The sequence below is a fragment of the Thalassophryne amazonica genome, chromosome 12, assembly GCF_902500255.1.
Source record: "Thalassophryne amazonica chromosome 12, fThaAma1.1, whole genome shotgun sequence".
Taxonomy (NCBI): Eukaryota; Metazoa; Chordata; class Actinopteri; order Batrachoidiformes; family Batrachoididae; genus Thalassophryne; species Thalassophryne amazonica.
Genome location: NC_047114.1, coordinates 92,282,374 through 92,295,121, shown reverse-complemented (window position 1 = coordinate 92,295,121; position 12,748 = coordinate 92,282,374). Strand labels below are relative to the sequence as shown.

The window sequence follows — 12,748 nt, the reverse complement described above, 5'->3', positions numbered from 1 at the left end:
CAGATAACCGTCAACAAAAAAATTTGAGCCCGACTGATATATCGGTTAGCCGATAATATTGGCCTTTTAATGAACATATTGGTATCGACAATAAGAAAACTTCTATTTTACCAAATATACAATGCAGAAAAACACTTTAGCTGTTGGAAATGGTGTCATTATGTAATTTGTCCAGTAGAGGGCGGTTTAGTGGCATTGTTTACAATTCTGTCAAGCATATGTGGGACCCTCATCACCCTTTGGTCACATTATCTACAAGAGACAGAGGCAAAGCAACCAGCTGCCATTCACATGCAGACAGAGTGGATGTTTTTACAGCAGAAAGAGACAAGTGAAAAAAATAAAAAATTATATATATATATATATATATATATATATATATATATATATATATATATATATATATATATATATATATATATATATATATATATATATATATATATATATATATATATATATATATATACACACGAGGTCTATTAGAAAAGTATCCAACCTTATTATTTTTTCAAAAACCATATGGATTTGAATCACGTGTGATTACATCAGACATGCTTGAACCCTCGTGGGCATGCGAGAGTTTTTTCACGCCTGTCGGTTACGTCATTCGCCTGTGGGCAGTCTTTGAGTGAGGAGTCGTCCACCCGCTCGTCAATTTTTTTCATTGTTTAGGAATGGCTCAGAGACTGTTGCTTTGTTTGATAAAAAATTTTTCAAACTGTAAGGCACAACTGAGTGGACACCATTCAATAAATTCAGCTGGTTTTCGGTAAAAATTTTAACGGCTGATGAGAGATTTTGGTCTGGTAGTGTCGCTTTAAGGACGGTCCACGGCGCCTGACGGCGATCTGCGCTTCGAGGCGGCAGCGTCTCGCCGTTTCAAGTTGAAAACTTCCACATTTCAGGCTCTGTTGATGCAGTAAGTCGTCAGAGAACAGAGAACTTTCAGAAGAAGTCGGCATGAGGAGTTTATTCGGACATTCCATTGTTAACGGTCATTTTCTAATGAAAGAACGTGCGGGCAGAGTCGCATGTCGGGCTGGACCCGACCGCGGGGGGTCGCGGCAGGAAAAACACCTCCGTTGGAAATCTTAACGGGCAAGTTGGAACATGCCCAAGCTGTTAAACAATTTCTCAGTTACTCACTTGTTGAAAGCCATTAAAAGCCGCCTGAATTCTACAAATGGTTTTCAACACGGAGGTGTTTTTCCTGTCGCGGCGCACACAGATTTGCCGAGTCGTCACGGAAACGACTCGGCGAATTTGCGCGTACGTCTTTCATTAAAAAAATGTCCTTAAACAGTGGAATGTCCGCATAAATTCCTCATGCCGGCCTCTTCTGAATCTTCTCTGTTCTCTCACGATGTCCTGGGTGAATTAAGCCTTAAATTAGGATGTTTTCAGCTCGAAACAGGCCGACGACAGCGCCTGGAAGCGCTGCAGGACGTCCCGCTCCGTGGGAAGTCCTTACACCGACAGAAACACCCCATAATCTCTCATCAGCCGTTAAACTTTTCACAGAAAACCATCTTAATTTCTCGAATAGTGTCCACTCGGATATTCCTCACAGGTCCAGAAAAAATTTTGATAAAGTAACGCGCGCCGTCTCGAGCAGCGTGTGAAACAAAGGAATTCAGCCGAGAGGGCGGGACCACATCTCACTCAAGGCCTGCCCACAGGGAAATGACGTCACCGACACGCGTGAAAAAACTCACGCATGCGCACGAGGGTTCAAGCATGATTGGTGTAATCGCATGTCATTCAAATCCATATAGTTAAAAAAAAAAATAAAAGGGTCGGTTTATTATCTAAGAGACCTCGTATATATATATATATATATATATATATATATATATACACACAGTGGTGGGCACATATAACCAAAAAATTAACTTCGATAACAGATAATCGAAAAGTTATCCTCGATAAAGATAAAACAATAAACCACCCAAAAATGTATTGGAAGTTACAGATAACTGATAACAGATAAATTCCAGTATTACCTCTGACCCATCTACAACTATAGCTTAGAATAGCTAAGAATAATATTAAAAATAACAACAGTCTCCAACAATGAGACCACACTTTTCTTTCAACATTTGGCCCCTGCTGGAAGCGCTTGTTTACTACAGAGCTCCCAGCACAGAGGCACCCCGAGAGCAGCCATAAAGCCAACTCTCTATCAATTACAACACTCCGGTCATGCGCAGGTCTTGAAAAATAAAGTCATGCTGACTTATGGTTTTGATTATAAATAACATTAATTAATACAAATCCCTCCGTTTGGAGGGGTAGGAGGAGCTTACTGCTGTCTCTGAAAAAACAAACATGGCGCCGAAAGAGCTGCACAAATGAAGCGGCTTTCATTACAAATTATGCTGTTTAGAAAGTTATAACTTGCCAAAAAACTTTACAGGCAGTTGTCTATGACAGCAGCGTGTCTGCTGCTGGATGTATGTTGCGTATGTTGTCATTCTGAAGAATATTGTAACGTCGCTCGTGCGCTGCGTTATAATGCACATACACACAAACAATACGATAAGACACTTTTATATCTCACAACGGAGAAAATCATGATAAAGTGTAAGCACGTTAATTTGTATGTTCATAAATCTTTGGATAATATCAATCCCTGCTGTTGGATTTCAAGGTCTGTAACGTGTGTGTATTTAGTAAACAAACGGAGCCCTGAACACACTCATCTAATAAGCTTTCAGGCAGAAAATGAAAAGTTTCATCAATGGGAATAAGTTGGAAAATATATACACACACATGTATATGTGTAACACATAACCTGACGTCCTAATAGACTGATATTATTTGTCAAGGAAATTTCTAAAGAAAATAAGGCTGGATGCAAAAAATGGGAGAATTTGAAAAAGAAATAAGGTTGTAATTCCATTAAAAAAGTGAAACTTGTATAATGTATACATTCATTGCACACAAAAAAAAAGCCATTTGCAAAGCCAAAAAGTTGATTTGACAATCATCTGACATAACCGGAGTCAAAATAAATAGAACACTGCTATCTACTGGTTCCCACATGCTTAGTGAACACTACTGACCAGTAGATGGCAGTAGAGGCCTTGAAAACAAAATTCCAGATACAGTAATCCCTGTCTGCTACATTTAAAATGCGTGGAATTTAACAAACGCAAATAAAACCAACATCTATAAACGCAGAGAATATATTCAAGAGAGTTTTAGGCACTAGAGTTTAATGCTGTTGTCCATGGAGCCTGAACCGAGTGTCTGAAATGCATTTGTCCTGTCGTGACATACTGAGATTACATCACCCTACCCAAAATGCATTGCGGGTCACAGGATGTGCTCACAAAACCTTAAAAATTAGCACATTACTTTAAAACTAAAACATATATCTGATATTTTCACTTAATAAAACTTCAGACATGACAGTAATTTTAAATAACTTGTCCAAAATTAGTTTGGTTAAAATTTGAACCATAAGTTAAAAATGTATGCCTCTGGATGACTTAGGTGATATCGCCAGCATATCGGTAAGGTATTAAAGGAAATTTTTTTTTCTTTTGGGCTGTTTCTCCTTTGTCTGCAGAGGTTTGAGATGCTTTTTAAACAATTGGCTCTTTTCTGTTTGCAAAGGTTATAGCTGTGCGTCTGTTACAAAACTTTAACAGGTGAGTGCTAAACTAATTTTAAAAATGCTTGTTGCTGTTAAGCTTTGTTTATTTTGTTTATCGGTTTAAAAGTTATCAGACAAAGATTAATCGGAAGATAATTGGTCCGATAATGGTTTTTAAAGTTATCTAAAAAGATAATCTGATAAAGAAAACATTATCTTCTGTAATTATCTATTATCGGGGCAGCGTGACGTACGTTGGCTGGTTGTTGGTTTTAATTCAAATTCTGTTCATGTTTAAAGTAAAATCTCAAACCTCAATTACATTTCTTTGTCATAAAGGTTTGGTAAAGAAATGTTATTGGCAGATACATGGTATATTTTTTATATTACAGTACTCCTAAATATCTGTATTAGCCCCCCAAAAATACATATCAGTCAAGTTCTAAAAAATGTCCAGAATGTTACTTGACATTTTACAGTCTTTTGTGGAATCTAATGATCTAAAGTTTGCTAATTTTCTTTCACAAATTTTAAATCATTTCCGTCTTTACTAATATGTGTACTCATAATCCAGTATTGCTTCTGCATCAGCTTCATTAGAGTCCACGATCAACATTAAAGTTATAATTAACTTGTTTACGCAAGAATGCGTACAACACCTGTTTGCACAACCCGGCTGGATGAGCTAATTTTATCATCCTACACTGTTTGACTTCTTTGACGATGTCTTACAAAAAAAAACAAAAAAACATGTCAAACCTTCAGCGTGCTCCGATAGTTTTCCATCTCTTGAATGTCTAGAGAGGACGTGTCCTTCTCTGTCAGCCGGGCCTCGTGGACTTTAATGACATCCTCGGCATGGAGGAGGCTCTGGAGCAACGCTTTCAGAGCGGATAGTCTGCAGGGGACACATTTTTTAATAAAAAAAAACAAAACAGAACACTGGGGTGAATAATGCACGTTATTGTCATTAAATGCACTGAAAGCAGAAAAGTGGACTGGTGGACTGGTCTGGCCATAGTGAGGCAGCACCCTGTCTGTGAATGCTATGAACAGTGTTTCACGAGTAAATGAAACTGTACCTTTGATGGTAAGCCGAGGAAAGGCCCTCAAGACCTCTTAGTTTTTGTCTGACGACTTCCAGTTCAGATTGCAGGAACTTGGCTTGCTCTGATTCCGGAGAAATCCCTTCCAGCTGCTTCAAAATCTTCTCTCTCAGCCGCAGGTACTCGTCATGAATAGACTCCAAATCTTGATGCACAATCTGAGAGCATCAGAATTTAATGTTACATTTTGTAGAAGCAACAACAATAGGATGTATATTGATTATATTAACAACCCATTAGTGCGTGATATGTCAGAAAAAATGGTTAAAAAACAGTCTGTCACAATTTCTCAGAATCCAAAGACAGTTTTTTGACCTTTACGTGAAACACATTTAGCTCAGGTTAAACTTTTTTTAAGTGATTTGCCATCAGTGCAGTTTAAAAATGAATTGCAATTTAAAAACACTGGCGATTATTCTGTTTGGGTCCAAACAAGTTTTTTGAGCGTCATAAAAAGTACTGCAGGAAGAGGACTGTGTTGAGGCCTATTAAACTATTGGCCTTGTTGCCAATTCTCTCTACCACACATACAGTACAAATAAAAAATCACTCCAAAATGCATTGCATTGTCATCATCCCTTTTTTTCCCGATAGCATTAATACATAACGATTTTTGCTTAGCAGTGCCTGGCTAATGCCTTTTATTTTGTAACTATATTCAGTGTTTGTTTACAGTTACTTCCACGTGTTATCTCCAAGTCTATTGTGATGGAGACTGTGAGAATTTCAGGAATATGATGGCTCCACAGTGGCAAAAATGTCTCGCGGAAAGGGGTGTTTCCTCCAGTGGAAAACTACACTGGCAACCAGTGGGTCTTGTGGAGAAAGGCGCACAAGTTTATCCAATTTTGGAGAAGAGATGGGGTGAAAGCCACAGCAGATGGCTCTGTTCATGGGGTCAACGGGAGAGCTGTGACATTGACACTGGACTTGAAACAGGTGCCAGTCGTTCCTGTTAGCGATGGGTATATTTACCTGCTTAGAGGTGGTAGGTGAAAGGAGCTGACATAAATTATGGACAACCCCTCTCACCCCTTACATGAGACTGTGGGAGCCTTAAGCAGCTCCTTCAGTAATAGTTTGCTGCACCCTCGGTGCAAAACACAACGCCTCCGCAGGTCATTTATTCCAACTGCAGTCAGACTGTATAATACCTCAAAATGTTTTTAGCACCATACCACCTGCTGATTTTGCACTATTAACTATGTCTTCCATCACCTTTTCTGCTTTATTACATGCACAACTGTGCAATTTATCCTGTGCAATAATTTGACCATATCTATACCTACTTATACATATGTACTCACTTATAGTCTATTTTTCACATAATCTGTTCGCATCAGCATTTACACACCCACCAGCAAACACTGCCATATATTTTAGTCACCTTTCTTTAATGTAAATTTTCTTTTTTTATTTTTATTTACTACTGTATGACTCTTGCTGCTGCAACAAGTGGTTTTCCCCAATGTGGGATCAATAAAGTTTATCTTATCTTATTGACTGTAGACGGACAATTGAAAGAATCAAGTAACACAAACATGACGATGACAATCGGATCTTTACTGAATGTCATGTGGAACTCATAGTATTTGGAAGTATGGAAAGGAGATTACATATGAGGCCGTGTGAAACCAGAGCAGCTCCAGACAGCAGAATGATATTTGGCTGCTGGGGTGTGAACACAGGAGACATAAAATCAGCAAGATGCTGTTACGTTTCAGGGTATGTATTTATTACAATGTTGTTTGAACATATCTAGTGTTAATTACACATATTTGACATATGGTTTTTGAAGATATGTTAGCACTAACTTTCTGAATACATCACGTTACAAAGGAGGCGGAGTTGCTTGGCCAACCTCGGAAAATTCATTGAAAAACAATTAAGTGTGCCCCCTGTGGTGGTACGTAAGTACTTACATGAAGTAGGGAAATTTGCAGGGTCCTAGAAGTGTTTAAAATGCTTAAAATTAATCTCTCACTGACTATGCTGAACACACTTTAAGACATTTTACAGTTGGCTCAGAGTTATCTGTAAAAATAAAGTGGTTTAAACCAGTTGAAAACACATTTGCATCTTAGCAAGTTAATCTTTGGTATGAAACACATTAAAAACAAACCGTCACAAATTGGCTAGTTAAAAAACAGTGAATAAATCAATTTATTTATATAAAATCACAACATAAGTCACCCCAAAGTGCTTCACAAGAGTAAGGTCAAACCTTACCCACCACACCAGATAAGGGTAATATCTTGTGGAAACCAGTTTCAGTCTTTCAACCAGTCCCACTTAGGCCCAGATGAAAGACATTAGAACTATTCCTGTATCTGTCCATCAGTATAGAGTGTTGTATTTTTAATACATTAGCACAAATCCCTGACCTGTTACATCACAATCTGGCTAACGTGCACGCTACCAATTCTACAGCCGTTAAATAATAAAATCTTCAGCTGTTTGGGCAACATCTCAGGAACCGTTTAGTACTCGCTCTCATATCTGGTGGTCTCACTGCCAAATTACAGGCATAAAATGTTCACATTTCTTTCTGTAAATTTTTGATGTAGACATTTATTGCCCCCTGCTGGTTGTGTGAGTGCTATAACATTTAGTCGCCCTTACTTGTTGTTTTTGATGTTATCTGGTGGATAGGAGTCAAATGTGGCTCAACTGGTTTTCAAATAATAAAAAAAGCTAAATTTTTAACATTAAAGAAGCTGGAACAAGTTCAGATCCAAGACTTTGATTGCTAGACGGATTCAGTGATTTATCAGTTATCAAAACAGCTGATAATATTTTCCGCAGCTCTTCGTTTCAGCTCTTTTGTTTGCCTCACAGTCACATTTCACCTCTAGTATTTTTCCGCGTGTTTCAGAACGAGTCTTTTCGCAGATCATAATCTCACTTTTTCTTTACCGTGAGAGTAGACGGATACCTGAAGGTTCTGGATGTGTTGCAAGCAATCGTTCACACCGTTGTCACCCAGAGGAAGATGAAGATGCCTTGTGAGATCGGACTCAGCCAGCTCCAGCCGGCGCCGGACTTCGTGCAGATTGCTGAGCATGGTGATGCTGAGGGTGGAGGTGGCTACGGGAGGCTGGCTTGTGACCTTTGGGACAGTCACCTTGGGGACCTTGTGCGTCAGAGGTTTGACGGGCTCTGGTTTTGGAGGCTCGGCCTTCACCACCTTGACCTCTTCCACTTCATTGACGGCTGATGCAAATGCAGGATATAATCAGTATATAGTGTCTAAAGTGTTAATATGTTCACCAACGCCAAGTCAACCTCTATCGTTTCCACTCACTGTAAGACGGCAGCTTGATAATCAGGGTATCATAGTGGTTTTGAGCAACATCGACCTGGCCCTGGATCTTCTTCTTTTCCTCTTCCCCAAACAGCTCAGAGCCTTTGCTGGTGTGCAGAAACTCTTGGTAGCTAGTCTCCAGCCGTTTGAGGATACTGCGGTACTCTTCAGGACGCATTTTGGACAACTATAAGACAGCAGATAGAAATCAAGATGCTACTAAGACGCACCCAACTCCTCCAGAACCTGATGTTTTTTAAATTAACATAGCTACTGTACATTTAGAAGTAGATGTAAGAAGTGTGTTACCATAGAGACAGTGAGGGAGTTGATGTAATTGATGTCTCTGAGACAATACTGCCAGGAGATGAGACTCTTGATGTTGATGTAGAGCTGGTTGTAGATGCCCATGATGGCGTCATAATACTGCTCATTCCTATGAAACATCACAAACCATGAAATCACTCTCAAAGAGCAACTGCATACCACTTACATTCGTAGGACTGGAAACTGAAAACATAATTCACAGTATCTCCAAAACATAGGGATTGATTTAAGGTTTAGAAATAAAAATTGGAGTCCTCTTGTCATTTGATGGAGTCCCCACTCAGTCAATAAATTTAGCTATTCAGATGTGATGTACAGTTGAATACAATCAATTTACCTTACCGACATGGTATGCACAACTTGTGCCCCCCCCCCCCCCCCCACACACACACACTCTTCTAATTTTTACAATAATCTACTGCAATGTCTTGGTATTTTCTAAAATGTTGCAGAGTTTTTTTGGCAATTAAATTGCAGTAACAAGTGAAAATGGCAAAAATATTTGCGATCATCATTATTATTTTTTGTACAAGAGCTCTTGGTGAAATTCTATTGTACCTGTGTTAATGCTAAATGTCCACCAGGTGGAGATATTGCTCCATTTCAAGAACCTTGAATACAGGCTGCTCTGGGATGAACCTGTTGCTTATACAAGTAGATAATGCATTAAAACTAAAGGGAAGTTGATCCAGTGAAACATTTTATTGAAAACTATTTTCTTTACCTCTTACTCACAGTTTGACACACAGACAGCACGCCTCTATCAGTTTGTGATATACTATCATGTGTACTTCATGGAACTTACATCAAGTCTTTGAGTACTTGTAATAATGAGTGGATGTAACAGCCTCTGACTAGAGAGATCACGTGGATCTATTCTTTTTATTTATTTATTCCACTTAAAAACAGTGGGGCCCAAAGTCTTACCTTTGGCTATAAATTAATCTCAGTGGTTTCATTTTTATAGAAAATTTAAATTGTAAATGTAAAATGTTGTTTCAAGACAATAAAATCATTTCTATTTAAGCTGCTTAACAGTAATTTATTAATTCCACAGAGCTTGTCAATTGTCAAGGTGGGCCAGAACAAAGTAAAGGCGGGCCACATGTGGACTGCAGGCCACACATTGGGCAACCGTGCACATGTACTTGCACAACCACCAAAGATGAATGAAGGAGCTTTTACTGCACTGTTCATGTTTATTTGTGTTTTACAGCTTTAACCGCTGTGAAACAATCACAAAATAATGACAAGTTGGTGTGCAGATTTTCTACTTTAGTACAAATTTGTGCAAATTCCTTAATTTGAATGTGTGGTCAGCAGGAGTCTGTCCTGATGCTTTCAATTCTGTTAGTCTCTCTTTTTGTGGCACCAAAATAATTGAGGAATGCACTACAAATGGAATCAGTTTTTTTTTTTTTTAACTGATGCTGTTTGACCTACAGTACATTTTAATGATGTTTTTTCCTGAATCAGTCAGTGCTTCTCACTTGTTGGCGAGGCCAATACTGAGCGGGTTTGGCGGCGGGATGAGCAGACACACAGATGGAATCAACATGTCCAGACCTCCAGGACCCGTCACAAGCCACTTGCTGCGCTGGGAGTTATCCTTCAGGATGCCCTCATTCCCTTTGAAAATTCCTTTCTGCAGCACAAAATGAAACACGTTGTCACGTGGGAATTCCAAAGTACTTTTTTTATGGATTTATATTATTTTACTTCACAGTCTGATCGTCTGTGTGAGTTCGCTGTCCGACCTGGTCTTGCTTGAAGTCACATAAGGCCTTGACCATGACGGGGCTGCTGCTGGTCTCTCCGGGATAACGAGGCTTGAGCCTCACGATGGTCTTGGACTTGTTGACCAGACTGTGAACCTGGCTTTTATTCTGCACGATTCTCTCCTTCTCTCTCTGTGAGCAGGAGAAGATCACAGAAAGCTCTAAACAAAGCCACATGTCCGATTCCGCACACATCATCAACATTCTCTGAACACGCTGATCTAATCTCTTTGCTATTTACACTCGTGATGCGTTTGCTGTCAGTTTCACAGTGGTAAAAAGCTACACTCAGAATTATCAGAGCAGAATGTCACCTCCAGGCGTTTGAGGAGTTCCAGGAGGTTATCCAGGGAGGTGTTCTTGTCACAGACAAACTTGCTCCGGATGATCTCATGCTCCTTCTGCAGCTTCCCGTAGGTCTCATTGGCTTCCTTGAAAAACTAAAGGTAGCAGCAAAAAAAAAAAAAAACTTTGACTTCTGTTCACAGGGTTTGATTTTCACATGACAATGGTGACGTTTGCAAGACAAGCTGAAGTTGACAAGATCTGACTTTTTGTTGTCACTGTCATTTCTGTTTAAAACCGAAAAGTTTCACACAGTAACACTGTCACTGGGGAAACACAGTAATACTTATATTAAAAATATAAGTAATGTAACTTCTTAGTTTTGATTCCTTCTTGATTACTTTTCTAACAAATGTTTTAAGCAGTATGCGACCTTGGCGGAATTATGAGCTCTCTGAATGAGTCTTGTGTTCTAATTAGATATCCGCTACCATCGTATGTGGTGTTTGATGTGATTCAGTAATCTAATAATGTGACCCGAGAGAAAACGATCATTTCGGAGTTCATGTGTTCTATGAACACGTATGACGTCCATGCGTGTGTCAGACACTCAGTGTGTCAAAATGTTTCTGGATCATAATTATGTAAAACACAAACACAGCACACTGTTTAATTTATATCAGCCTCCACTCCAAAGTGAAAAAAATGTTCATCTTGTGTTTAATTTTTGCGTTGATGGCATTTGCATTGTTGTCATGTTCTTTGTGCACGCTTGCATGCGTTTTGCTTCCTAGAGGTTTACAGTCAAGGCGCCTTGACACTTGCACAAATTTCACCCGCGCACTGTTACGCAATTTGCAGTGCCAGAGAGTAAACTGGTTGTAAACCATTGTAAAGTGTTGTAAACCATTGTAAACCATTGTAAAGTGTTGTAAACCATTGTAAACCGTTGTAAACCATTGTAAAGTGTTGTAAACCATTGTAAACCATTGTAAAGTGTTGTAAACCATTGTAAAGTGTTGTAAACTGTTGTAAACTGCGTGCGGCTTCATGCAAGTGCATAAAGAAAGTTTTTAAATGTTCAAAATCTTTGCCATGCATTAATTACACTCAAGAAAAATATAAACGCAACACTTTTGGTTTTGCTCCCATTTTGTATGAGATGAACTCAAAGATCTAAAACTTTTTCCACATACACAATATCACCATTTCCCTCAAATATTGTTCACAAACCAGTCTAAATCTGTGATAGTGAGCACTTCTCCTTTGCTGAGATAATCCATCCCACCTCACAGGTGTGCCATATCAAGATGCTGATTAGACACCATGATTAGTGCACAGGTGTGCCTTAGACTGCCCACAATAAAAGGCCACTCTGAAAGGTGCAGTTTTGTTTATTGGGGGGGGATACCAGTCAGTATCTGGTGTGACCACCATTTGCCTCATGCAGTGCAACACATCTCCTTCGCATAGAGTTGATCAGGTTGTCAATTGTGGCCTGTGGAGTGTTGGTCCACTCCTCTTCAATGGCTGTGCGAAGTTGCTGGATATTGGCAGGAACTGGTACACGTTGTCGTATACGCCGGTCCAGAGCATCCCAAACATGCTCAATGGGTGACATGTCCAGTGAGTATGCCGGCCATGCAAGAACTGGGACATTGTCAGCTTCCAAGAATTGTGTACAGATCCTTGCAACATGGGGCCGTGCATTATCCTGCTGCAACATGAGGTGATGTTCTTGGATGTATGGCACAACAATGGGCCTCAGGATCTCGTCACGGTATCTCTGTGCATTCAAAATGCCATCAATAAAATGCACCTGTGTTCTTCGTCCATAACAGATGCCTGCCCATACCATAACCCCACCGCCACCATGGGCCACTCGATCCACAACATTGACATCAGAAAACCGCTCACCCACACGACGCCACACACGCTGTCTGCCATCTGCCCTGAACAGTGTGAACCGGGATTCATCCGTGAAGAGAACACCTCTCCAACGTGCCAAACGCCAGCGAATGTGAGCATTTGCCCACTCAAGTCACTTACGACGATGAACTGGAGTCAGGTCGAGACCCCGATGAGGACGACGAGCATGCAGATGAGCTTCCCTGAGACGGTTTCTGACAGCGGTTGTGATGCTGGTTGGATGTACTGCCAAATTCTCTGAAACGCCTTTGGAGAGGGCTTATGGTAGAGAAATGAACATTCAATACACGAGCAACAGCTCTGGTTGACATTCCTGCTGTCAGCATGCCAATTGCACGCTCCCTCAAATCTTGCGACATCTGTGGCATTGTGCTGTGTGATAAAACTGCACCTTTCAGAGTGACCTTTTATTGTG

General features: G+C 39.9%; 1 protein-coding gene across 2 annotated transcripts in view; it reads right to left on the bottom strand.

Moving 5' to 3' along the window:
* Window positions 1-12,748, bottom strand: part of LOC117521908 (desmoplakin-like) — a 46,582-nt gene that overhangs the window by 12,713 nt on the left and 21,121 nt on the right. For both annotated transcript variants that reach the window (XM_034183272.1, XM_034183273.1), the window contains exons 10-17: window positions 10,434-10,559; window positions 10,099-10,251; window positions 9,832-9,986; window positions 8,324-8,450; window positions 8,015-8,201; window positions 7,646-7,923; window positions 4,687-4,868; window positions 4,364-4,502 (exon numbers count right to left, since the gene is read on the bottom strand). In XM_034183272.1, coding sequence (XP_034039163.1) covers window positions 4,364-4,502; window positions 4,687-4,868; window positions 7,646-7,923; window positions 8,015-8,201; window positions 8,324-8,450; window positions 9,832-9,986; window positions 10,099-10,251; window positions 10,434-10,559 — 1,347 coding nt within the window. The remainder of the gene's footprint in view (window positions 1-4,363; window positions 4,503-4,686; window positions 4,869-7,645; window positions 7,924-8,014; window positions 8,202-8,323; window positions 8,451-9,831; window positions 9,987-10,098; window positions 10,252-10,433; window positions 10,560-12,748) is intronic.